The sequence below is a fragment of the Lithobates pipiens genome, unplaced genomic scaffold (assembly GCF_037356315.1).
Source record: "Lithobates pipiens isolate NorthernLeopardFrog02 unplaced genomic scaffold, aLitPip1_a1.2 Scaffold_27, whole genome shotgun sequence".
Taxonomy (NCBI): Eukaryota; Metazoa; Chordata; class Amphibia; order Anura; family Ranidae; genus Lithobates; species Lithobates pipiens.
The window spans coordinates 214010305-214035284 of NW_027507788.1; the positions used below are offsets into that span (position 1 = coordinate 214010305).

Genomic DNA, 24980 nt, shown 5'->3' on the forward strand with positions numbered 1-24980 from the left:
TTATCTGGGACCCCATTGTTGGTGTGTCCTTTATCTGGGACCCCATTGTTGGTGTGTCCTTTATCTGGGACCCCATTGTTGGTGTGTCCTTTATCTGGGACCCCATTGTTGGTGTGTCCTTTTTCTGGAACCCCATTGTTGGTGTGTCCTTGATCTGGGACCCCATTGTTGGTGTGTCCTTGATCTGGGACCCCATTGTTGGTGTGTCCTTTATCTGGAACCCCATTGTTGGTGTGTCCTTGATCTGGGACCCCATTGTTGGTGTGTCCTTTATCTGGAACCCCATTGTTGGTGTGTCCTTTTTCTGGAACCCCATTGTTGGTGTGTCCTTTTTCTGGAACCCCATTGTTGGTGTGTCCTTTATCTGGGACCCCATTGTTGGTGTGTCCTTTTTCTGGAACCCCATTGTTGGTGTGTCCTTGATCTGGAACCACAGTGTCTTGTGTCCTTTATCTGGGACCCCAGTGTCAGTGTGTATCTGGGGCCCCATTATAATTTCTGACACAACAAAATCACAACCTTTATGAAGAGCTCCCATTCAGAGGACCCCTCATCAGATTCCAATCCAGGAATGGAGATCCCGGCTCATAGGCTGTTTGTGTGACTGGAGGAATGACAGGAACCGCACATCATTGTCTGGAATCTGCCCCCCTCCTGGTGTTGTAAACCTCGGGAGGGGAAGTTGTAAAATTAAACCAACACAGCTGCTGCAGAACTGCTTGTCATTAATAGCTGTGAGCGCTCCATTGTGTATTGGGATCCAAAATGCTCACTATTCTCAGTGATGTCCCCATATGTCCTCCCCGCCTGTGACAACCACACAGCATTGGGACTAGAAGTCCCAGCATGCCAAGCTGCACACACTGGCCCCAGAAGTACCAGTGCTTATAGTAATTATATTCTCCATTGGGGCTTACAGTCTGCTCTGAATCATCTGAGGAACCACAAGTGCCAGCAAGGTCCCATACAGAGATAGTGTGTGTGTGTGTTCCATTTTCTGTCAGTGCACCCTAATGTTTTTATCATTAATAAATAGAAAATAAAGGACAGTGTTCTTAGCACTTCTCTCTATCTATAAGCTCACCTGCACACACATGGGAGCATACACAAAATCGCATGACACAAGGCTGCAGTCCCACTCAGGAGCACTGCGGGAAGCCTGCTAAATGTGGTCACATAGAACTTAGATTAACCCCAGTAAGTGGACTTTTTAACTAGCGCAGTTGCATTGTTTTATCTGAGAACATCATCATAAGATTCACATTGTGCTGAAGTCTGAAGGAGCAGGAATCGGGGTGATCTGAGGTGTGAAGGTGCAGGAATTTGGGGCATCTGAGGTGTGGAGGTGTAGGAACTGGGGTGATCTGAGGTGTGGAGGGGCAGGAACTGGGGTGATCTGAGGTGTGGAGGGGCAGGAACTGGGGTGATCTGAGATATGAAGGTGCAGGAACTGGGGTGATCTGAGATATGAAGGTGCAGGAACTGGGGTGATCTGAGGTGTGGAGGTGCAGGAGCTGAGGTGATCTGAGGTGTGGAGGGGCAGGAATAGGGGTGATCTGAGGTGGGAAGGTACAGGAATTGGGGTGACCTGAGGTATGAAGGTGCAGGAATTGGGGTGATCTGAGGTGTGAAGATTCAGGAATTGGGATGATCAAAGATATGAAAGTTCAGGAACTGGGAAGATCTGAGGTATGAAGGTTCAGGAATTGGGGTGATCTGAGGTGTGAAGGTTCAGGAATTGGGGTGATCAAAGATATGAAAGTTCAGGAATTTGGGAGATCTGAGATGTGAAAGTGCAAGAACTGGATGATATGAGGTGTGAAGGTGCAGGAATTGGGGTGACATGTAACGTGAAGGTGCAGGAATTGGGGCGATATATAGCGTGAAGGTGCAGGAATTGGGGTGATATATAGCGTGAAGGTGCAGGAATTGGGGTGATATATAGCGTGAAGGTGCAGGAATTGGGGTGATATGTAGCGTGAAGGTGCAGGAATTGGGGTGATATGTAGTATGAAGGTGCAGGAATTGGGGTGACATGTAGCGTGAAGGTGCAGGAATTGGGGTGATATGTAGTATGAAGGTGCAGGAATTGGGGTGATATGTAGTATGAAGGTGCAGGAATTGGGGTGATATGTAGCGTGAAGGTGCAGCAATTGGGGTGATATGTAGCGTGAAGGTGCAGGAATTGGGGTGATATGTAGTATGAAGGTGCAGGAATTGGGGTGAACGGAGGTCTGATGGTGCAGGAATTGGGGTGATATGTAGCGTGAAGGTGCAGGAATTGGGGTGATATGTAGCGTGAAGGTGCAGGAATTGGGGTGATATGTAGTGTGAAGGTGCAGGAATTGGGGTGATATGTAGTATGAAGGTGCAGGAATTGGGGTGATATGTAGTATGAAGGTGCAGGAATTGGGGTGACATGTAGTATGAAGGTGCAGGAATTGGGGTGATATGTAGTATGAAGGTGCAGGAATTGGGGTGACATGTAGTATGAAGGTGCAGGAATTGGGGTGACATGTAGCGTGAAGGTGCAGGAATTGGGGTGAACTGAGGTCTGATGGTGCAGGAATTGGGGTGATATGTAGTGTGAAGGTGCAGGAATTGGGGTTGAACGGAGGTCTGATGGTGCAGGAATTGGGGTTGAACTGAGGTCTGATGGTGCAGGAATTGGGGTGAACTGAGGTGTGAAGGTGCAGGAATTGGGGTGATATGTAGTGTGAAGGTGCAGGAATTGGGGTGATATGTAGTGTGAAGGTGCAGGAATTGGGGTGAACGGAGGTCTGATGGTGCAGGAATTGGGGTGAATGGAGGTCTGATGGTGCAGGAATTGGGGTGAACGGAGGTCTGATGGTGCAGGAATTGGGGTGATATGTAGTGTGAAGGTGCAGGAATTGGGGTGAACGGAGGTCTGATGGTGCAGGAATCAAGTGATAAAAGATTTGGCACGCCAATTGCCTAATGCTTGTAAATTGACACTTAATGAGGACAAGGTGGCAGACCACTGTGCCACGCGATGGCAGCTAATGGCTCACTGCACAGTACTGATAGTTCTTATTAAATAAACATAACAGTGACTCTTCCTCTCTCTGTAGCTGCTCCGGCACGTGTTTCTGCTGCCATTGTCCGAGGAGAGGACGAAGCGTAAGCCTCTAGTAATTCAATGAGTGAAAACCGCCTCGGGGAACGCTCTCTGCATCTCCCTCATTACCTAGAAAGATATTCAACCCTCTGTCCTACAGCTCAGGGCTTTCACATCACCAAAGAGAATTTCTTCTGCCGATAACCTCAGCCATACACAAGAGCCAAAGACCACTCTCAGTAAATTTTCATCAATTGTGTATCCAGAAACAGATCGCCCACTAATAATATGGTAAACGATGCTTCACCTCAAACACTGTGGAGGTTTCATGTCCCTTTGCCCATCGGAGACATCGAGAAAACCAAACAGAATTCTTGGGTGCACCACTAGAGGGGTCACCAGCAGGAGGAGGGGGGTTCCAATTCCTCTATATAGATCTTTATATCACTAGAGGGGTCACCAGCGGGAGGAAGGAGGTCCTGATTCTTCTATATAGATCTTTAGATGACTACAGAAGTCATCAGCAGGAGGAAGTCCCGATTCCTCTATATAGATCTTAATATCACTAGAGGGGTCACCGGAAGGAGGTCCTGGTTCCTCTGTATAGATCTTTATATCACTAGAGGGATCCCCAGCAGAAGGAAGGAGGACCTGATTTCTCAATAGAGATCTTTAGTTATCACTAGAGGGGTCACTGGCAGGAGGAAGGAGGTCCTGGTTCCTCTATATAGATCTTTAGATCACTAAAGGGATCACCAGCGGGAGGAAGGTGGTCTTGATTCCTCTATATAGATCTTTATATCAGTAGAGGGATCACCAGTAGAAGGAAGGACATCCCAATTTCCTCTATATAGATCTTTATATCACTAGAGGGATCACCAGCAGGAAAATGGAGGTCCTGATTCCACTATAGAGATCTTTAGTTATCACTATAGGGATCACCAGAAGAAGGAAGGAGGTCCTGGGTCCTCTATATAGATCTTTATATCACTAGAGGGGTCAATGGCAGTAGGAAGGAGGTCCTGATGCCTCTACATAGATCTTTATATCACTAGAGCCATCACCAGCAGGAGGAAGGAGTTCCCGATTCCTCTATACAGATCTTTTTATCAGTAGAAGAATCACCAGTAGAAGGAAGGACATCCTGATTTCCTCTATAGAGATCTTTATATCACTAGAGGGATCCACAGCACGTGGAAGGAGGTCCTGATTCCTCTATATAGATCTTTATATAACTAGAGGGATCACTAGCAGGAAAATGGAGGTCCTGATTCCACTATAGAGATCTTTAGTTATCACTATAGGGATCACCAGAAGAAGGAAGGAGGTCCTGGTTCCTCTATATAGATCTTATATCACTAGAGGGGTCATCGGTAAGAGGAAGGACATCCTGGTCCCTCTATTTAGATCCTCTCTATGGCTCTTTATATATCACTAGAGGGATCCACAGCAGGTGGAAGGAGGTCCCGATTCCTCTATATAGATCAGGGATCTCAAACTGGTGGCCCTCCAGCTGTTGTGAAACTACAAGTCCCATGAGGCATTGCAAGGCTGACAGTTTTAAGCATGACTCCCACACTCAGAGGCATGATGGGATTTGTAGTTTTGCAACAGCTGGAGGGCCGCCAGTTTGAGACCCCTGATATAGATCTTTATATCACTAGAGGGGTCACCAGAAGGCGGTCCTGATTCCTCTATAGAGATCTTTAGTTATCACTAGAGGGATCCACAGCAGGCGGAAGGAGGTCCTGGTTCCTCTATATAGATCTTTATATCACTAGAGGGCTCACCAGGAGGAGGAAGGAGGTCTTGATTATTCTACATAGATCTTTATATCACTAGAGCAATCACCAGCAGGAGGAAGGAGTTCCCGATTCCTCTATATAGATCTTTATATCACTAGAGGGATCCACAGCACGTGGAAGGAGGTCCCGTTTCCTCTATAGAGATCTTTATATCACTAGGGGGATCACCAGCAGGAAAATGGAGGTCCTGATTCCACTATAGAGATCTTTAGTTATCATCAGAAGATATATATAGATCTTATATCACTAGAGGGGTCATCGGCAAGAGGAAGGACATCCTGATTCCTTCATATAGATCCTCTTTATAGCTCTTTATATATTACTAGAGGATCCACAGCAGGTGGAAGGAGGTCCTGGTTCCTCTATATAGATCTTTAGTTATCACTAGAGGGATCCACAGCAGGTGGAAGGAGGTCCTGGTTCCTCTATATAGATCTTTAGTTATCACTAGAGGATCCACAGCAGATGGAAGGAGGTCCTGGTTCCTCTATAGAGATCTTTAGTTATCACTAGAGGATCCACAGCAGGTGGAAGGAGGTCCTGGTTCCTCTATATAGATCTTTAGTTATCACTAGAGGATCCACAGCAGGTGGAAGGAGGTCTTGGTTCCTCTATATAGATCTTTAGTTATCACTAGAGGATCCACAGCAGGTGGAAGGAGGTCCTGGTTCCTCTATATAGATCTTTAGTTATCACTAGAGGGATCCACAGCAGGTGGAAGGAGGTCCTGGTTCCTCTATATAGATCTTTAGTTATCACTAGAGGATCCACAGCAGATGGAAGGAGGTCCTGGTTCCTCTATAGAGATCTTTAGTTATCACTAGAGGATCCACAGCAGGTGGAAGGAGGTCCTGGTTCCTCTATATAGATCTTTAGTTATCACTAGAGGGATCCACAGCAGGTGGAAGGAGGTCCTGGTTCCTCTATATAGATCTTTAGTTATCACTAGAGGATCCACAGCAGATGGAAGGAGGTCCTGGTTCCTCTATAGAGATCTTTAGTTATCACTAGAGGATCCACAGCAGGTGGAAGGAGGTCCTGGTTCCTCTATATAGATCTTTAGTTATCACTAGAGGGATCCACAGCAGGTGGAAGGAGGTCCTGATTCCTCTATAGAGATCTTTAGTTATCACTAGAGGATCCACAGCAGATGGAAGGAGGTCCTGGTTCCTCTATATAGATCTTTAGTTATCACTAGAGGATCCACAGCAGGTGGAAGGAGGTCCTGGTTCCTCTATATAGATCTTTAGTTATCACTAGAGGGATCCACAGCAGGTGGAAGGAGGTCCTGGTTCCTCTATATAGATCTTTAGTTATCACTAGAGGATCCACAGCAGGTGGAAGGAGGTCCTGGTTCCTCTATAGAGATCTTTAGTTATCACTAGAGGATCCACAGCAGGTGGAAGGAGGTCCTGGTTCCTCTATAGAGATCTTTATATCACTAGAGGGGTCACCGGCAGGAGGAAGGGGGTCCGATTTTGCGTGCCTCCCGGACACATGCAGATTATGAACGTAGCCTAAGAGGGGCTTTTGCACTCCAAGCAGATATTTCCATTATTTTCCATCACAGGGAAGTGTAGGGCGCCCCACTGTGGCAGCAGATGGAGTGAGACTCTGGTGTAGGGGGAGGGAGCCGGTGACTCTAATGCAGAGATCTGATCTCTGGGGGTCCCTGAGAATTATGGCAAGCAGATGGTGACCAGAGTATCTATCCCTTTAAATGATTTCAGTGCCCCCTCCATATAAGAGTACCCATCTATACTCAGAGCCTACCGTCGTAGAATTGACACAAAGAGCAGCAGATGGCAGCCCAGCCTATAGCATGGCAGATGGAGACCAGCTCCCTTCCGTACATCCGGAATGTCACCAAATTCCCACCAGCTGCCAATGCTGAGTAATCGGCAGTGGAAAATAAGGAGCTTTTTGCATTTATGACGCCAATTTCTAACTCCATATCACAAACCCTGGAGGGGGGGGGGGGGGCACGGCGAATATCATTTTCAGAGAGGGGTCTGCAGGGGTATCCAGTGTATTTATCCAATGACAGGTCCCCCATAAGGCTCTAGGCTACAATAAAGATTACTATGAAGAACGATAAGAAGAGACGATCGTCCTGACACACCGTGCTGCAATATCACTGGAGGTGTGCTCAACAGCTCCTTAGGGCATGCTAAAATGACACGCAGTGCTACCTGATTGAGAGACCACTTTGGCATGCCGTCCTTTAAAAGTTGGATGAAGACAGCCAGGCACTTGGCATTTTTCAGACATAGGTCTGGACGGGGTAAGCTGTGCTCCGGTCTCATGACGGGTCTCTTTTAAAGCTCTAAACTACAATAGATATTACTAACAAGAGCCATCAACCATCATAACCAGCGTATTTATCCAATGACAGGTCCCCTTTAAATCTTCAGCCTTCAATAGAGATTACTATGAAAAACAATAATAAGGAGAGACGGTAACTCTGATCCATCACACTGAACGATCACTGGAGGTGTGCTAGAAAGCTCTTAGGGCATGCTAAAATGAAACGCGGGACCACTCTGGCATGCCTTCCTTTAAAGCTCCAGGCAACAATAGAGATTACTAAAGAAGAGCCATCAAAAGTAAGAAGAGACTATAACTGCTGCAAAATCACCAGAGGTGTGCTAAAAGGGCATGCTAAAATGACACTGAGAAACCACTTTGGCATACCTTACTTTAAAGCTCTAGGCTACAATACATAAGAAGAAGAAGAGACATCAAAAATGATAAGAGACCACAACCCTGACTAACCATGCTGCACAATCACTGGAGGTGTGCTAAAGCGCCTAAGGCTATAATGACAGTGAGAGACCCACTTTAGCATGCCTTCCTTTAAAGGTTGGGTGAGGACAGCCAGACAGTTGGCAATGTTTGGGTCCCTTGCTAGCTTAATGCAAAGCATGATAACACGTAGGACAAGTGAAAATCAGCACGCTAAAAATGACATGTGCTAATACTGATTGAGAGACCACTTTAGCATGCCTCCCTTTACCATCCCCGCGTTGGAATAGGAAAGCCAGGCGCAAAGCATTTGTGGAAAGCAGGGGGCGCCTGGTGTATTTAGCTTTAGTCTCCAGTCAATATTACTATGAAAAGCCAACAATGATTACAGACTATAGACCCGATACATCACACTGCAATAGCACTTAAGTGATTGCCTTAGGAAGCACTTTAGCGTGCCTTCAGTGCAGTTGGAACATGTCGAATGCCCGAACACAAAGCACATTAATACGCACCGCAAAGCGCACTGCGAGTGGGCACCTACAGCATTGTTAAAACAACATATGCGGATACTGATGGGCGAGACCACTTTAGCATGCCTTCCTTGAAGTCAGACTGTCCCCCTTAAAAAGTGTTGGACTAGCACAGCCAGGTGTATAGAATTTTTGGAAGCAGAGGTATATTTAGCTAATACTGATTGGGAGACCACTTTAGCATGACTGTCTCTAAAAGCATGGGGTTGTGACTGGAATGAATGGCACCCGCGGGCATCTGTAGAGGGCAGCACATCTCCGTGCGGTGCAGGAAATCGCACAATTTTGGGTGCGTTCCACCCGCTGAGAGCATGCCCTTGTTGTATACACCGCCCTTCAGACAACAATACCGGGAGAAGCCAACAATGATAAGAGACTAGAAACCCGATTCATCACTCAAGTGATTGGTTGACCACTTTAGCGTGCCTTCAATGCTACCGAATCTGAGCATCCCTTCAATCAGTCAAGCTTCCAAGGACAAATCAAAGCCTTGACACTGATAAGAGACCACAGAGCCGATTCATCACCCTACATTATCACAAAGGACCACTTTAGCATGCCCTAAAGTGCCCTACAACACGTTGGCTTCCCTGATGCGACACATGCGCGACACAGCCTGCATTGTTCGTGCGACTAGGCATGCTAAAACGACATACACCAATACTGTTTTGTGAGACCGCTTTAGCGTGCCTTCCTTTAAAGCCAGACTGTCCTCCTATAAAGTGTTGGAATAGGACAGCCAGGTGCAAAGCATTTTGAGACACGGGGGCGGAGTATTTGGCAAAGGTTTTTTATTTATATAGCGCTGACAATCTCTGCAGAGCTTTACGTATTGTGCATTCTTCTCTATTGACAGGTTGAGTGACCACTTTAGCATGCCTTCAGTGCTCCAGCACCTTGAGGAACTGGTGCACCTCTTCAAATCAGGCACGCTTAACCAAAGCCTCGCCAATGATAAGAGAGCGCAGACCTGATTCATCGCGGTGCATTATCACTGAAGTCATTGGTCAAAAGGACCACTTTAGCATGCCTTTGGTGCTCACCCAACATGAGGAACTAGTGCACCTCTTCAATTAGGCACGCTTAACCAAAGCCTCGCCAATGATAAGAGAGCGCAGACCTGATTCATCACGCTGCATTATCACTGAAGTCATTGGTCAAAAGGACCACTTTAGCATGCCTTCGGTGTTATTACAACACGTTGGCAGATCCTGACACGAAGCGCGCGTGTTAGTGCGAATAGGCATGCCAAAGCGGCATACACCAATACCGATTTTGAGACCACTTTAGCGTGCCTTCCTTTAAAGTCAGACTGTCCCCCCCGTAAAAAGTGTTGGAAGTGGGACAGCCATGCACAGAGCATTTTTTTTTAGAAGCGGTGGGGGAGGGGGGAGGGGGGAGGGGGAGGGGGAGACTCGTGTATTCGCTGATTGATTTCCCCTTCAGATGATATTACTATGAGAAGCCGACAGTGATCAGAGACTAGAGATCTGATACATCGCACTGCAAGAGAACCGACCGCTTTAGGAACCACTTTAGCCTGCCTGCAACGCATTGGCTGCCCTAACACAAAGCATTGTAACGTGTGAACCAAGGCGCCATAACTGAGCGCACAGGTACAGGCGAGTGTGAGTGGACCTCTAAAGCACCGCTAAAATGACCGAGAGACCACTTTGGCATGCCTGCCTTTAAAGTCAGGCTGTCCCATTTAAAAGCGTTGGAATTGGGCAGCCAGGTGCCCGGCGTCTTTAGACGCACCACAGAGGTACAGGCGGCACAAGTGGGAATGGGCACCCGAAACGTCATGTACTAATAAGTGTTGGAATGGGACAGCCAGGTGCAAAGCATTTTGGGAAGTCGGGGGGGGGGGGGGGGGGTTTGTATATAGCGAAGGTCTTTATATATCGCTGACAATATCTGGAGCGCTTTACGCAGTGACAGGTCTTCTTCAATACGCTATGAGACTAGAGACTGCATTCATCACGCTGCAATATCACCTACGTGATTGGTTGAGGGACCGCTTTGGCGTGCCTTCAGTGCTACTGCAACTTGATGGATCGGAGCGTCCCTTCAATCAGGCACGCTTCCAAGGACAAATCAAAGCCTTGCCATTGACAAGACTACACCTCCCCCTCCCCCCCTTATTATGGTCAGGTCCCCGGGGACCCCCCTCTGTCAGGATTACTCACATGTACGCCTGCAGCGCCCCCCCCCCCCCCCCCCATCGATAAGAGACCTGATTAATTACACTGCATTATCACTTTAGCGTGCCTTTGGTGCCGTTACAAGATGTTGGCTGTCCTGATGCGAGGCACAGCGTGCGTGTTAGTGCAAATAGGCATGCTAAAACGACTTACGCTAATACTGTGTGTGAGACCGCTTTGGCGTGCCTTTCGTCGATACTGCGACTTGATGAATCGGAGCGTCCCTTCAATCGGGCACGCTTCCAAGGACAAATCAAAGCCTTGACAGTGATAATGACTGTTCGAAGGACCACTTTAGCTTGCCTTCAGTGTTATTACAACACATTAGAGCTGATGATATCTGTGGCGGTTTACCTAGTGTGCGTTCACCTCTATTGGTGGGTCTTCTTTATTATGCTTTGAGACTATGGACTGCATTTATTACGCTGCGTTATCACCTTCGTGATTGGTTGAGGGACCACTTTAGCGTGCCTTCAGTGTTATTACAACACATTAAAGCTGACAGTATCTGTAGTGCTTTACGTAGCGTGCGATCACCTCTATTGACAGGTCTTCTTTAATGCGCTACGAGACTACAGACTGCGTTCATCGTGCTGCGTTATCACCTACGTGATTGGTTGAAGGACCACTTTAGCGTGCTTTTGGTGCTAATACAGCATGTTGGCTGCCCTGATGCGAAGCATGCTTGGCACAGCATGTGTTAGTGCAAATAGGCATGCTAAAACGACATATGCTAATACTGTTTGAGAGACCACTTTAGCGTTCTTTCTTTTAAAGTCAGACTGTCCTCCTATAAAGTGTTGGCAAGGACCCCTTTAGCGTGCCTTCAGTCTTAATACAACACGTTGGAGCTGATAATATCTGTAGTGCTTTACGTGGCGTGTGATCACCTCTATTGGCAGGTCTTCTTTAATATGCTACGAGACTATAGACTGTATTCATCACGCTGCATTCTCAGCTACGTGATTGGTTGAAGGACCACTTTAGCGTGCCTTTGGTGCTATTACAGCATGTTGACTGTCCTGATGCGAGGCACAGCATGTGTGTTAAGCGCAAATAAGCATGCTAAAACGACATACGCTAATACTGTCTGCAAAGCATGCCTTCCATGCTATCACAACACGTCGGCTGCCCTGAAACGAAGCATGTTAACGCGTGACACAGCGTGCGTGTTAGGCATGCTAAAACGACGTACGCCAATACGGTTTATGAGACCGCTTTAGCGTGCCTTCCTTTAGGACAGACTGTCCTCGTATCTAGTGTTGGAATACTGCAGCCAGGCGCAAAGCATTTTGGGAAGCGAGGGGGGGGGGGGGAGCCCGGAGTATTTAGAAAAGGACTTTATTTCTATAACCGCTGAGAATATCTGTAGCGCTTTACGTAGTGACAGGTCATCTTTAATACTTCATGAGATATAAGAGGCTATAGGCTGGATTCATTCAGCTAAGTGATTGGTTGAGGGACCACTTTATCGTGCCTCCAGTGCCAATATAACACGTTGGCTGCCCTGATGCGAGGCATGCGAGGCACAGCATGTGTGTTAGTGCAAATAGGCATGCTAAAGCGACATACGCTATTACTGTTTGTGAGACCGCTTTAGCATGCCTTCTCTATTAAGTCAGACTGTCCTTCTATAAAGTGTTGGAATAGGACAGCCAGGCGCAAAGCATTTTAAGAAGCAAAGGGGGAACCGGTCTATTTAGCGGAGATCGTATATTATATATATATATATATATATATATACACACACACACATATATACATATATACACACACATCACTTTAAGTAGTGACAGGTCTTCTTTAATACTCTATGAGATATAAGAGGCTATAGACTGGATTCATTCATTCAAGTGATTGGTTGAGGGACCACTTTAGCGTGCCTTAAGTGCAATGAATCAGAGCGCCCCTTCAAATCAGGCACGCTTCCAAGGACAATTCAAAGCCTCGACAGCGATAATGACTGTTAGAAGGACCACTTTAGCGTGCCTTCAGTGTTATCACAACGCATTAGAGCTGATGATATCTTTAGTGCTTTACGTAGCATGCGTTCACCTCAATTGGCAGGTCTTTTTTAATACGCTACAATACTATAGACTGTATTCATCATGCTACATTATCAGCTACATGATTGGTTGAGGGACCACTTTAGAGTGCCTTTGGTGCTATTACAACATGTTGGAGCTGATATCTGTAGCGATTTACGTAGCGTGCGATCACCTCTATCTTCTTTAATATGCTATAAGAGAATATGGACTGTATTCATCACGCTGCGTTATCAGCTAGGTGATTGGTTGAGGGACCACTTTAGCGTGCCTTAGGTGTTATTACAACACATTAGAGCTGACAGTATCTGTAGTGCTTTAGGTAGTGTGTGTTCACCTCTATTGACAGGTCTTCTTTAATGCGCTACAAGTCTATAGACTGCATTCATCACGCTGCGTTATCATCTACATGATTGGTTGAAGGACCACTTTAGCGTGCTTTTGGTGCGAATACAACATGTTGGCTGCCCTGATGCGAAGCATGCTTGGCACAGCATGTGTTAGTGCAAATAGGCATGCTAAAACGACATACTGTTTGTGAGACCGCTTTAGCGTGCCTTCTTTTAAAGTCAGACTGTCCTCCTATAAAGTGTTGGCAAGGACCACTTTAGCGTGCCTTCAGTGTTAACACAACACGTTGGAGCTGATAATATCTGTAGTGCTTTACATGGCGTGCGATCACCTCTATCGGCAGGTCTTCTTTAAAAAGCTACCAGTCTATAGACTGTATTCATCACGCTGCAATATATCAGCTACATGATTGGTTGAGTGACCACTTTAGCGTGCCTTTGGTGCTATTACAGCATGTTGACGGTCCTGATGCAAGGCACAGCATGTGTGTTAAGCATGCTAAAACGACATACTCTAATACTGTCTGCAAGACCACTTTAGCGTGCCTTCACAACACGTTGGCTGCCCTGACACGAAGCATGTTAACGCGTGACGCAGTGTGCGCGTTAGGCATGCTGAAACGACGTACGCGAATACTGTTTGTGAGACCGCTTTAGCATGTTGGGAGCTGATATCTGTAGCGATTTACGTAGCGTGCGATCACCTCTATCGGCAGGTCTTCTTTAAAAAGCTACCAGTCTATAGACTGTATTCATCACGCTGCATTATCAGCTACACGATTGGTTGAGTGACCACTTTAGCGTGCCTTTGGTGCTATTACAGCATGTCGACGGTCCTGATGCGAGGCACAGCAGCGCAAATAAGCATGCTAAAACGACATACTCTAATACTGTCTGCAAGACCACTTTAGCGTGCCTTCAGTGCTATCACAACACGTTGGCTGCCCTGACACGAAGCATGTTAACGCGTGACGCAGCTTGCGTGTTAGGCATGCTAAAACGAGGTACGCCAATACTGTCTGTGAGACCGCTTTAGCATGTTGGGAGCTGATATCTGTAGCGATTTACGTAGCGTGCGATCTCCTCTATCGGCAGGTCTTCTTTAATATGCTGTAAGGGACTATAGACTGTATTCATCACGCTGCGTTATCAGCTAGGCGATTGGCTGAGGGACCACTTTAGCGTGCCTTCAGCGCTCCTGCAACTTGATGAAACGGAGCGTCCCTTTAATCAAGGATAAATCAAAGCCTTGCCATTGACAGGTGAATATTACCCCCCCTTCCCCCCCGTTATTATGGTCAGGTCCCCCCTCTGTCAGTATTACTCACATGTACGGCTGCAGCGCCCCCCCATCGGTGGCGGAACATCTCTTCCCCGTATCCAGCAGCAGCAGCGGCGGCAGCAGCGCTATCCATCCCCAGATCCCGACCGGTAACATGATCCACCTTTGTCTAATCCCGTTTCCTGTATTCCAGCGAGGAAGAGAAAAGAAAAAAAAATGCCAATTCTCCTTTTTTTTCCTCTTTAATCGCCGATCGGTCCCGGTGAACGGCGGGTAGGTTTGCTCGTTGGACCGACAGCTGCCGTCAGCGCCCGGCGGAGCCGATCGCCAAATCTGTAAGTTTTATTAAAAAGGAAAAAAAAAAGTTTTGTCCGGCGTCCTTCATGGGATCCAAAAAAAAAAGAAAAAAAGAAGAAATGTTTCTCTTTTATTTTTTTTGTCTTTTTATTAGGAAAGGTTTATTTGCTGTGTTGCTGCGGTCCGGGGCTGCCGTGTGTCCGTCTTCGTGTTCCCGAGATGTACAAGTGATCCAGTTACTTCTCCGAGCAGAGAAGACCCCCCTTCAGATGGAGAGGAGGGGACGGCTCAGACAGGTCACCTCCCTCCGGACAAAAAAAGGATGTTTCTCCTTTTATTGGAAAGTCTTTAGCATGGAGTTTAGAGGAGACGTATTGGACAATTAGCGCCCCGACACCCCCATTGTCTTTGTGCATTGGGGGGGGGGGGGGTCTTCGGTGTTTGGCTATCCGTGCGGATCACACCGTCGGTGACTCTTCAATGCACACGGCTCCGGCAGCCTTCAGGGAGAACATCAGAGGAGACGGAATACGAGATCGCCCAAGGCTTCGGCATCCTACATTTCATTGCCTTGGGGGTTTTTTTTTTTTTTTTTTCCCTTTTCTTTTCAATCTCTCTGATTCATAGAGAATTCTGTGGATGATGCAGGAAGAGAGCATTTTAGAAGAGAGCGTTCAAGAAGAGCACGCAGGGAGAGAGCGTTCAAGAAGAGCACGCAGGGAGAGAGCGTTCAGCGAGAGAGCGTTCAGCGAGAGAGCACGCAGGGAGAGAGCGTTCAGTGAGAGAGCGTTCAAGAAGAGCACGCAGGGAGAGAGCGTTCAGCGAGAGAGCACGCAGGGAGAGAGCGTTCAGCGAGAGAGCACGCAGGGAGAGAGCGTTCAGCGAGAGAGCACGCAGGGAGAGAGCGTTCAGTGAGAGAGCATTTAGAGAGAGCACGCGGGAAGAGAGCATTCGGGAAGAGAGTGTTCGGGAACAGAGCACGCGGGAAGAGAGCGTTCAAGAACAGAGCACGCAGGAAGAGGGTACGCAGGAAGACAGCACGCAGGAAGAGAGCGTTCAAGAACAGAGCACGCAGGAAGAGAGCGTTCGGGAATAGAGCACGCAGGAAGAGAGCATTCAGGAATAGATTACGCGGGAAGAGAGCGTTGGGGAATAGAGCACGCGGGAAGAGAGCGTTGGGGAATAGAGCACGCGGGAAGAGAGCGTTCGGGAATAGAGCACGCGGGAAGAGAGCGTTCGGGAATAGAGCACGCGGGAAGAGAGCGTTCGGGAATAGAGCACGCGGGAAGAGAGCGTTCGGGAATAGAGCACGCGGGAAGAGAGTGTTCGGGAACAGAGCATGCGGGAAGAGAGCGTTCGGGAACAGAGAGAGCATGCGGGAAGAGAGCGTTCGGGAACAGAGCACGCGGGAAGAGAGCATTCGGGAATAGAGCACGCAGGAAGAGAGCGTTCGGGAATAGAGCACGCAGGAAGAGAGCGTTCGAGAACAGAGCACGCAGGAAAAGAGCATTCGAGAAAAGAGCACGCAGGAAAAGAGCATTCGAGAAGAAAGTGCGTGGGAAGAGAGCATTCGAGAAGAGAATTTGCAGGAAAAAAGCATTCAGGAATAGAGCATGCAGGAAGAGAGCATTTGACAGGAAGAGCACGCTCAGGAAGAGATCACCCAGGAAGAGAGCGTTCAGGAAGAGAGCGCGCAGGAAGAGAGCGCGCAGGAAGAGAGCACGCAGGAAGAGAGCACGCAGGAAGAGAGCACGCAGGAAGAGAACGTTCAGGAATAGAGCACGCAGGAAAAGAGTGTTCAAGAAGAGTACGCGGGCAGAGAGCATTCGAGAAGAGCATGTGGGCAGAGAGCGTTCCAAAAGAGCACGTGGGCAGAGAGCGTTCCAGAAGAGCACGTGGGCAGAGAGCGTTCCAGAAGAGCACGTGGGCAGAGAGCGTTCCAGAAGAGCACGTGGGCAGAGAGCGTTCCAGAAGAGCACGTGGGCAGAGAGCGTTCGAGAAAAGAGCACACGGGAAAAGAGTGTTCGAGAAGAGCATGAAGGAAGACAGCGTTCGAGAAGAGCACGCGGGATGAGCACTTTCGAGAAGAGAGTGCGCAGGAAAAGAGCATTCAGGAATAGAGCATACAGGAAGAGAGCATACAGGAAGAGAGCATACAGGAAGAGAGCATACAGGAAGAGAGCATACAGGAAGAGAGTGTTCGAGAAGAGAGCACGCAGGAAGGGAGCATTCGGGAAGAGAACGCGTGGGAAGAGACTGTGCAGGAGAAAATTGAGGAGGAAAGGGTGCTGTAAGAGAGTAAGGGAAGAGTGTTTGGGAAGAGTGTTTGGGAAGAGAGCATGCTGGAAAGCCAGCATCTTGGAAGACAACATGCTGGAAGAGAGTGTGCGGGAAGAAAGTTTGTGGGAAGAGAGCGTGGGGGACAAAAGCGCGTGGGACGAGAGCTTGTGGGAAGAGAGCGCGGGGGACGAGCGCTCGTGGGAAGAGAGCGCGGGGGACGAGCGCTCGTGGGAAGAGAGCGTGGGGGACGAGCGCTCGTGGGAAGAGAGCGCGGGGGACGAGAGCTTGTGGGAAGAGAGCGCGGGGGACGAGAGCTTGTGGGAAGAGAGCGCAGGGGACGAGAGCTTTTGGGAAGAGAGCGAGCGGGACGAGAGCTTGTGGGAAGAGAGTGCGCGGGACGAGAGCTTGTGGAAAGAGCGCGTGGGACGAGAGCTTGTGGGAAGAGAGCGTGTGGGACGAGAGCTTGTGGGAAGAGAGCGCGGGGGACGAGAGCTTGTGGGAAGAGAGCGCGGGGGACAAGAGCTTGTGGGAAGAGAGCGCGGGGGACAAGAGCTTGTGGGAAGAGAGCGCACGGGACGAGAGCTTGTGGGAAGAGAGCGCACGGGACGAGAGCTTGTGGGAAGAGAGCGCACGGGACGAGAGCTTGTGGGAAGAGAGCGCACGGGACGAGAGCTTGTGGGAAGAGAGCGCACGGGACGAGAGCTTGTGGGAAGAGAGTGCGCGGAACGAGAGCTTGTGGGAAGAGAGTGTATGGCAAGAGAGTGTGCGGGAAGAGAGCATTTGGGAAAACGTGTGGGGAAAAAAAATGTTTGGGAACAGTGTGCAGGAAGCGAGCATTTAGGAAAAGAGCGTGCGGGATGAGAACAGTCAGGAAGAGAGTGTGCTGGAAAAGAGTGTTTGAGCAGAGAGTGTGTGAAGAGAGAGCCTGCTGGAAGTGAGCATTCGGGAAGACAGTGTTGGATAAGAAGGAAGGAAGTGTGCAGGAAGAGAGCGCATGGCAAGAGAGTGCAGGAAGAGAGCCTTTGGGAAAAGATCGTTTGGGGGAAAAAAAACGTTTGGGAAGAGCGTGCGGGGCGAGAGCAGTCAGGAATAGAGCGTGCTGGGAAAAAAAAGTGTTTGAGCAGAGAGAGTTTGCAAAGAGAGCCTGCTGGAAGAGAGCATTTGGGAAGAGAGTGTCCGGTAAGAGTGTGGAAAGAGAGCGCACCGCAATGGAGTGTGCGGGAAGAGAGCACTTGGGAAAAGGGCGTGCGGGAAGAGCGCACACATCTTTATTTTCGTACACTGGGGAGTGATCTCCTAATCCGATCAATGGAAATCCAAAAATCGGAATCACAAACAAAAGCGTCTCAATGCAGAATTATTGATCAACCGACTCAGTTTGAGCGAAAACAAGTCTAAATCGATCGCCGCGGCCATTCGACCGATTGACGATTTCAATTGATTGGATAATAAATTTGAAGCGCTCACCGCAAGTCCACTAAACAATCGGTGATTGGAGTCCCTCCATTGGTAGCATTATTATTATTATTATTATTTTACAGGATTTATATAAAATCGATCAAAGAACAATGTAGAGCAAAAAAAAACAAAAATGCTAAAAATAATCATCTATACACAACACAATAAAAAAGTCCATTAAAATTATCCAAGTTTCCCGATTTTCTTTAGCCTTTAAATTTTGATATATTTATAAATGTATTTTTAAGGATTTCTACCGTGACTTGAAAAAGTATTCATACCCCTTGAAATGTTCCACATTTTACCATGTCACGACCAAAAACGTAAATGTATTTTATTGGGATTTTATGTGATAGACCAACACAAAGTGTCACATAATTGTGAAGTGGAAGGAAAATCATAAATGGTTTTCCACATTTTTTGTGAAAAGTGTGGGGGGGGGGCATTTATATTCAACCCCCTTTACTCTGATATCCCTAACTAAAATCTAGTGGAACTAATTGCCTTCAGAAGTCACCTAATCAGTAGAGTCCACCTGTGTGTGATTTAATCTCAGTATAAATACAGCTGTTCTGTGAAGCCCTAAGAGGTTTATTAGAGAACCTTAGTGAGCAAACAGCATCATGAAGGCCAAGGAACACACCAGACAGGTCAGGGATAAAGTTGTGGAGAAGTATAAAGCAGGGTTAGGTTATAAAAAATAAAAAAAATATCCTAAGCTTTGAACATCTCACTGTTCAATCCATCATCTGGAAATGGAAAGAGTATGGCACAACTGCAAACCTACCAAGACATGGCCGTCCACCTAAACTGACCAGGCCGGGCAAGGAGAACATTCATCAGAGAAGCAGCCAAGAGGTCCATGGTAACTCTGGAGGAGCTGCAGAGATCCACAGCTCAGGGGGGAGAATCTGTCCACAGGACAACTATTAGTCGTCTCTCCACAAATCTGCCCTTTATGGAAGAGTGACGAGAAGAAAGACATTGGTGAAAGAAAGACATAAGAAGTCCAGTTTGCAGTTTGTGAGAAGCCATGTGGGGGAGGGGGCAGCAAACACGTGGAAGAAGGTGATCTGATCAGATGAGACCAAAATTTAACTTTTTGGCCTAAAAGCAAAACGCTATGTGTGTCAGAAAACTAACACTGCATATCATCCTGAAAACACCATCCCCACTGTGAAACATGGTGGTGGCAGCATCATGTTGTGGGGATGCTTTTCTTCAGCAGGGACAGGGAAGCTGGTCAGAGTTGATGGGAAGATGGATGGAGACAAATACAGGACAATCTTAGAAGAAAACCTGTTAGCCCTTGTACACACAGTCGGACATTCCGACGGAATGTGTGCGATCAGACCGTTTTGTCGGATATTCCGACTGTGTGTGGTCTCCATCGGACTGTTTCCGTCGGGAGTATCCGACGGACCAAGTTTTCCAACTTGTTGGTATAATTTTCCGACAAAATGCTCCGATCGGACATACTCAGATCATGTGTAGAGAATTCCGATCGGACAAAGTGTCACGCATGCTCAGATCAAATTCCTACATCAAAGCTATTGGCTACTAGCCTGAACGTAGTCCCGTCGTAATGAAATAACATCATCACATCGGATTTTCCGACAACTTTGTCCGACTGTGTGTATGCAACAGTTTCGGACAAAATCCGACGGATTTGGTTGTCGGAATCTCCGACCCGTGTGTACAAGGGCTAAGAGTCTTCAAAATACTTGAGACCGGGGCGGAGGTTCACCTTCCAGCAGGACAACGACCCAAAACATCCAGCCAGAGCTACAATGGAATGGTTTACATCAAAGCATATTCATGTGTTAGAATGGCCCAGTCACAGTCCAGACCTAAATCCAACTGAGAATCTGTGGCAAGACTTGAAAATCGCTGATCACAGAGACTCTCCATCCAATCTGACAGAGCTTTTGATATTTTACAAACGAGAATGGGCAGAAATGTCCCTCTCTAGATGTGCAAAGCTGGTAGAGACATCCCCAAAAAGACTTGCAGCTGTAATTGCAGAGAAAGGAGGTTCTACAAAGTACTGACTCCGGGGGGCGCCATACAAATAACCCCCCACACTTTTCACATATTTACTTGTAAAAAAAATGTTGAAAACCATTTATCATTTTTCTTCCACTTCACAATTATGGGCCACTTTGTGTTGGTCTATCACATAAAATCCCAATAAAATACATTTATGTTTTTGGTTGTAACATGACAAGATGTGGAAAATTTCAAAGGGTGTGAATACTTTTTCAATGTACTGTATATCACCAACAGTGTGTGCGGCGCAGTACAATATATAGGATGGTGGTACAGATACAAGACCATGATCCCGAATTAGCAGATGCTGATTGTCTTCACCGGAGCCTGAAGAGGAACAATCAGATTTTTTATTATTATTTTGGGGTATATTTTGAGTGATTTCATGTATGCCCCATTCACACCTGAGCATTTTCGGTGGCGTTTTTTTTCAGTGCCTGCTTAGACGATTTTCACTGGAAGCTTCCCGTTGTTCTCATTGGAGGATTCCCTCCTATTTCCCAAAACCATTTCAGGAGAGGAGTCAGTACAACTGTGCAAGACTGAATGGAAGGCCGGAGGTCAGCTCCAATAGAAACCTGTACACATGGTTGGACATAGAACCTGGGTCATAGAATAAGACTTGGGTCAAACACATGGATCTGAGTCATAGATAGACATGGACCTGGGTCATACATCTGGATCTGGGTCATGGTCATAGACATGGACCTGGGCCATAGACCTAGGACCTGGCACATACACATGCATCTGGGTCATAAACATATATCTTGGCTGTAGACATGAATCCGGGTCATAGACATAAACCTGGGTCATAGTCAGGGATCTGGGTCGTGGAAATGGATTTGGGTCATGGTAATAGGACCTAGGACATACACATAAGACTTGGGTCATACACATGGATCATAAACATAGATCTGGATCGTAGACCTGGATCCACATCATAGTCATAGGATCCGAGTCATAGACATGGACCTGGGTCATAGCCAGAGGACCTGGATCATAGACATGGACTTGAGTCATAGAACCTGGACCATAGTAATAGGGCCTGGGTCATAGTAATAGAACCTGGATCACAGACATAACCCTGGATCATAGACATGGATATGGGTCATAGGACCTGGGCCATTGTCATGTACCTGGGTCATAGATATGGTTGTGGGCCATATACATAGGACTTGGTTCATAGACATGGATCTGGTTCATACACATAGGACCTGGATTATAGAAATGGATCTGGGTCATACACATAGGACCTGGATTATAGACATGGATCTGGGTCATACACATAGGACCTGGTTCATGGATCTGGGTCATACACAAAGGACCTGGTTCATGGATCTGGGTCATACACAAAGGACCTGGTTCATAGACATGGATCTGGGTCATACACATAGGACCTGGATTATAGACATGGATCTGGGTCATACACATAGGACCTGGATTATAGACATGGATCTGGGTCATACACATAGGACCTGGTTCATAGACATGGATCTGGGTCATACACATAGGACCTGGATTATAGACATGGATCTGGGTCATACACATAGGACCTGGTTCATGGATCTGGGTCATACACAAAGGACCTGGTTCATAGACATGGATCTGGGTCATACACATAGGACCTGGATTATAGACATGGATCTGGGTCATACACATAGGGCCTGGTACATAGACATGGATCTGGGTCATACACATAGGGCCTGGTTCATAGACATGGATCTGGGTCATACACATAGGACCTGGATTATAGACATGGATCTGGGTCATACACATAGGACCTGGTTCATGGATCTGGGTCATACACAAAGGACCTGGTTCATAGACATGGATCTGGGTCATACACATAGGACCTGGATTATAGACATGGATCTGGGTCATACACATAGGACCTGGTTCATGGATCTGGGTCATACACAAAGGACCTGGTTCATAGACATGGATCTGGGTCATACACATAGGACCTGGATTATAGACATGGATCTGGGTCATACACATAGGGCCTGGTACATAGACATGGATCTGGGTCATACACATAGGGCCTGGTTCATAGACATGGATCTGGGTCATACACATAGGACCTGGATTATAGACATGGATCTGGGTCATACACATAGGACCTGGTTCATAGACATGGATCTGGGTCATACACATAGGACCTGGATTATAGACATGGATCTGGGTCATACACATAGGACCTGGTTCATAGACATGGATCTGGGTCATACACATAGGACCTGGATTATAGACATGGATCTGGGTCATACACATAGGACCTGGTTCATGGATCTGGGTCATACACAAAGGACCTGGTTCATAGACATGGATCTGGGTCATACACAAAGGACCTGGTTCATAGACATGGATCTTGGTCATATACATAGGACCTGGTTCATATACATAGGACCTGGTTCATATACATAGGATCTGGGTCAGTGGTAATGTCCCCAGGTGAAAGCTCTGCCTGTGCTGTGGCCACCTGAGGAAAACGTCTCGTTATCTGCTGTCAGTGGACACCATGCCGGGGAAAAAATAAAAATAAAATGACAGTGATCTTCTCAAGCATGATAACACGGCTAAGAGTGACAAGACGCATATTATGTTCTGTTTGCTAAACATTAAAATTCCATCTGCTCACGACTTCTCAGCGCTGTCACTCAGCACGTCCCGACTTGTAAACACGCATGTCTTTCAGCGGGGACACAGAGCCGGGCGAAGAGTCGCCATGCCTGGACGGGAGAAGAGCTCCCATTTTACAGCTGCACGGTGTAGATTTGCACACCCAGCCAGCTATACAGGAGGGGACTGCTGGATAAATGTCAGATTTATATGGCTGGTGTTAGCATGCTGTTCAAACAGACATAGGTGTAACAACCAGTCTCATATTATACTGTGATTAATAATTCTGCCACTAGGTGGCACTGTTGCTTTACTGCTTGTATAAATGTAATGCTCTCTCAAGTGGCACTACATAGTTATGATGTCATCTCCTGTCTCTATATTTCCTTTTGTTTCCAATAAAGCAAAAAGGCATGTGTCCGGGGATTGCAGAAATATTTAGCCTGCGGAACTGCATGCACATTCGGTATGTGTAAATGGTGGCAAAATCACATGTTACTGGGTTATTATCTCTACAGGTTGAATGTCATTCACAAGTCAGAAAAATACTGTATTATGGCCACTAGATGGAGCTGACGATCGCATGAAATGAATTTTTATCACCATCTAGTGGCCATATATCAGTACTTTCCTTAACCATTCTTATTTAATTCATGATCAACATAAAACCTGGAGAGAAAATTGCCAATAACATTTGATTTTCCCTCATTCTCACAGAACAAGTTCAGGGTCCAGTTATGTTAAGGGTTTGGTTTCAGGTGAAGGATACGGTAAAGTTTTAAGCGGAAAGGGAGGGTAAGGGTTAAGTGTTGGAGTTCAGAAGGAGGTTAGGGTACAGCCAGGGGCGGACTGACAACTCATGGGGCCCCCGGGCAATAGGAGATTATGGGGCCCCCAGGCAATCAGGGATTATGGGGCCACACAGTATACACAAACACACACACACAGTATACAATCACACAGTATACACAGACATGTTTCTATTGGCTGAGAAGGTACTGGAGAGGCGGGGCAGCTATAATCTCTGGATTTTTAGACCAAAAGGATATCGGTAAGGGACATTTCAGAGACAGATGTAAAAAAAAAAAAAGATTTTTACATACTGTCCCTGGTTTTACTGAGGCTGGCAACCCTGATGGGGCCCCCCTAGTGGCCCGGGGGCCCTCGGGCAGTGCCTGAGTGGCCAAATGGTCAGTCCGCCCCTGGGTACAGCCTTAAACTGAAGGCTAAGGTTAAATTTCAGGGTTCACTTACTTAGAGCCAAGTCTTAGAATAAAGTTAGGGTCAAGAGGTAGGGCTCACGTGAAGATTAGGGTTACGTTTAAGGTGAGAGCGAGGATAAAGATTAAGTGTTAGAGTTCAGGTGAAGGATAGGAGACAATTTTAAAGGTGAAGGTGAGTGTTGGGGTTAAATTTTAGGGTTCACATGAAGGTAAGAGTAAAGTTTTAAGATAAAAGTGAGGATAAAGGTTAAAGGGGTTGTAAAGGTTTTTTTTTTTTTTTTTCTAAATAGGTTCCTTTAAGCTAGTGCATTGTTGGTTCACTTACCTTTTCCTTCGATTTCCCTTCTAAATGTTTTTTTTCTTTGTCTGAATTTCTCACTTCCTGTTTCTCCTCAGTAAACTTCACACCATCATCCGAGCGGTGGTTAGTCAGTCAGAACAGCTTACTGAGGAGGAACAGGAAGTGAGAAATTCAGACAAAGAAAAAAAACATTTAGAAGGGAAATCGAAGGAAAAGCTAAGTGAACCAACAATGCACTAGCTTAAAGGAACCTATTTAGAAAATAAAAAACAAACCTTTACAACCCCTTTAAGGTGTTGGGGTTCAGGTGAAGATTAAGGTAACATTGTAAAAGTTGACTGTTAGGGCCAAATGTTAGTGTTCATGTGAAGGTTAGGGTTAATTTTTAAGGTAAGGGTTAAGAGTTAGGTCTTAGGTGAAGGTTAGGGTAATATTTTAGGTGAGGGTGAAGAGTGAAGATGAGAGTTTAGGGTTATATTTTATGGTTCACATGAAGGTTAGGGTTAAGGTGAGGGTTAAGTGTTAGAGTTCAGGTGAAGACTTGTTTTAAGGTAAAGGAAAGGGTAAGGACTAACTTTTAGGGTTCACATGAAGAGTTAAATTTTTGGGTTCATGAGCTATGTTTTAAGGTGAAAGTGAGGATAAGGGTGTTGGGAAGTGTAAGTGTTAGGGTTCAGGTGAAGATTAGGATACAGTTTTAAGGTGAAGTG

At 46.8% G+C, this 24980-nt stretch overlaps 1 protein-coding gene across 1 annotated transcript in view; it reads right to left on the minus strand.

The window, feature by feature from the left end:
• MEGF6 (multiple EGF like domains 6) overlaps positions 1 to 14569 on the minus strand; it is a 531150-nt gene extending 516581 nt beyond the window's left edge. Inside the window, exon 1 of the mRNA XM_077458226.1 lies at positions 14090 to 14569. Coding sequence (XP_077314352.1) covers positions 14090 to 14199 — 110 coding nt within the window. The 5' untranslated portion in view covers positions 14200 to 14569. The remainder of the gene's footprint in view (positions 1 to 14089) is intronic.
• Between the last annotated feature and the right edge of the window lie 10411 nt (positions 14570 to 24980).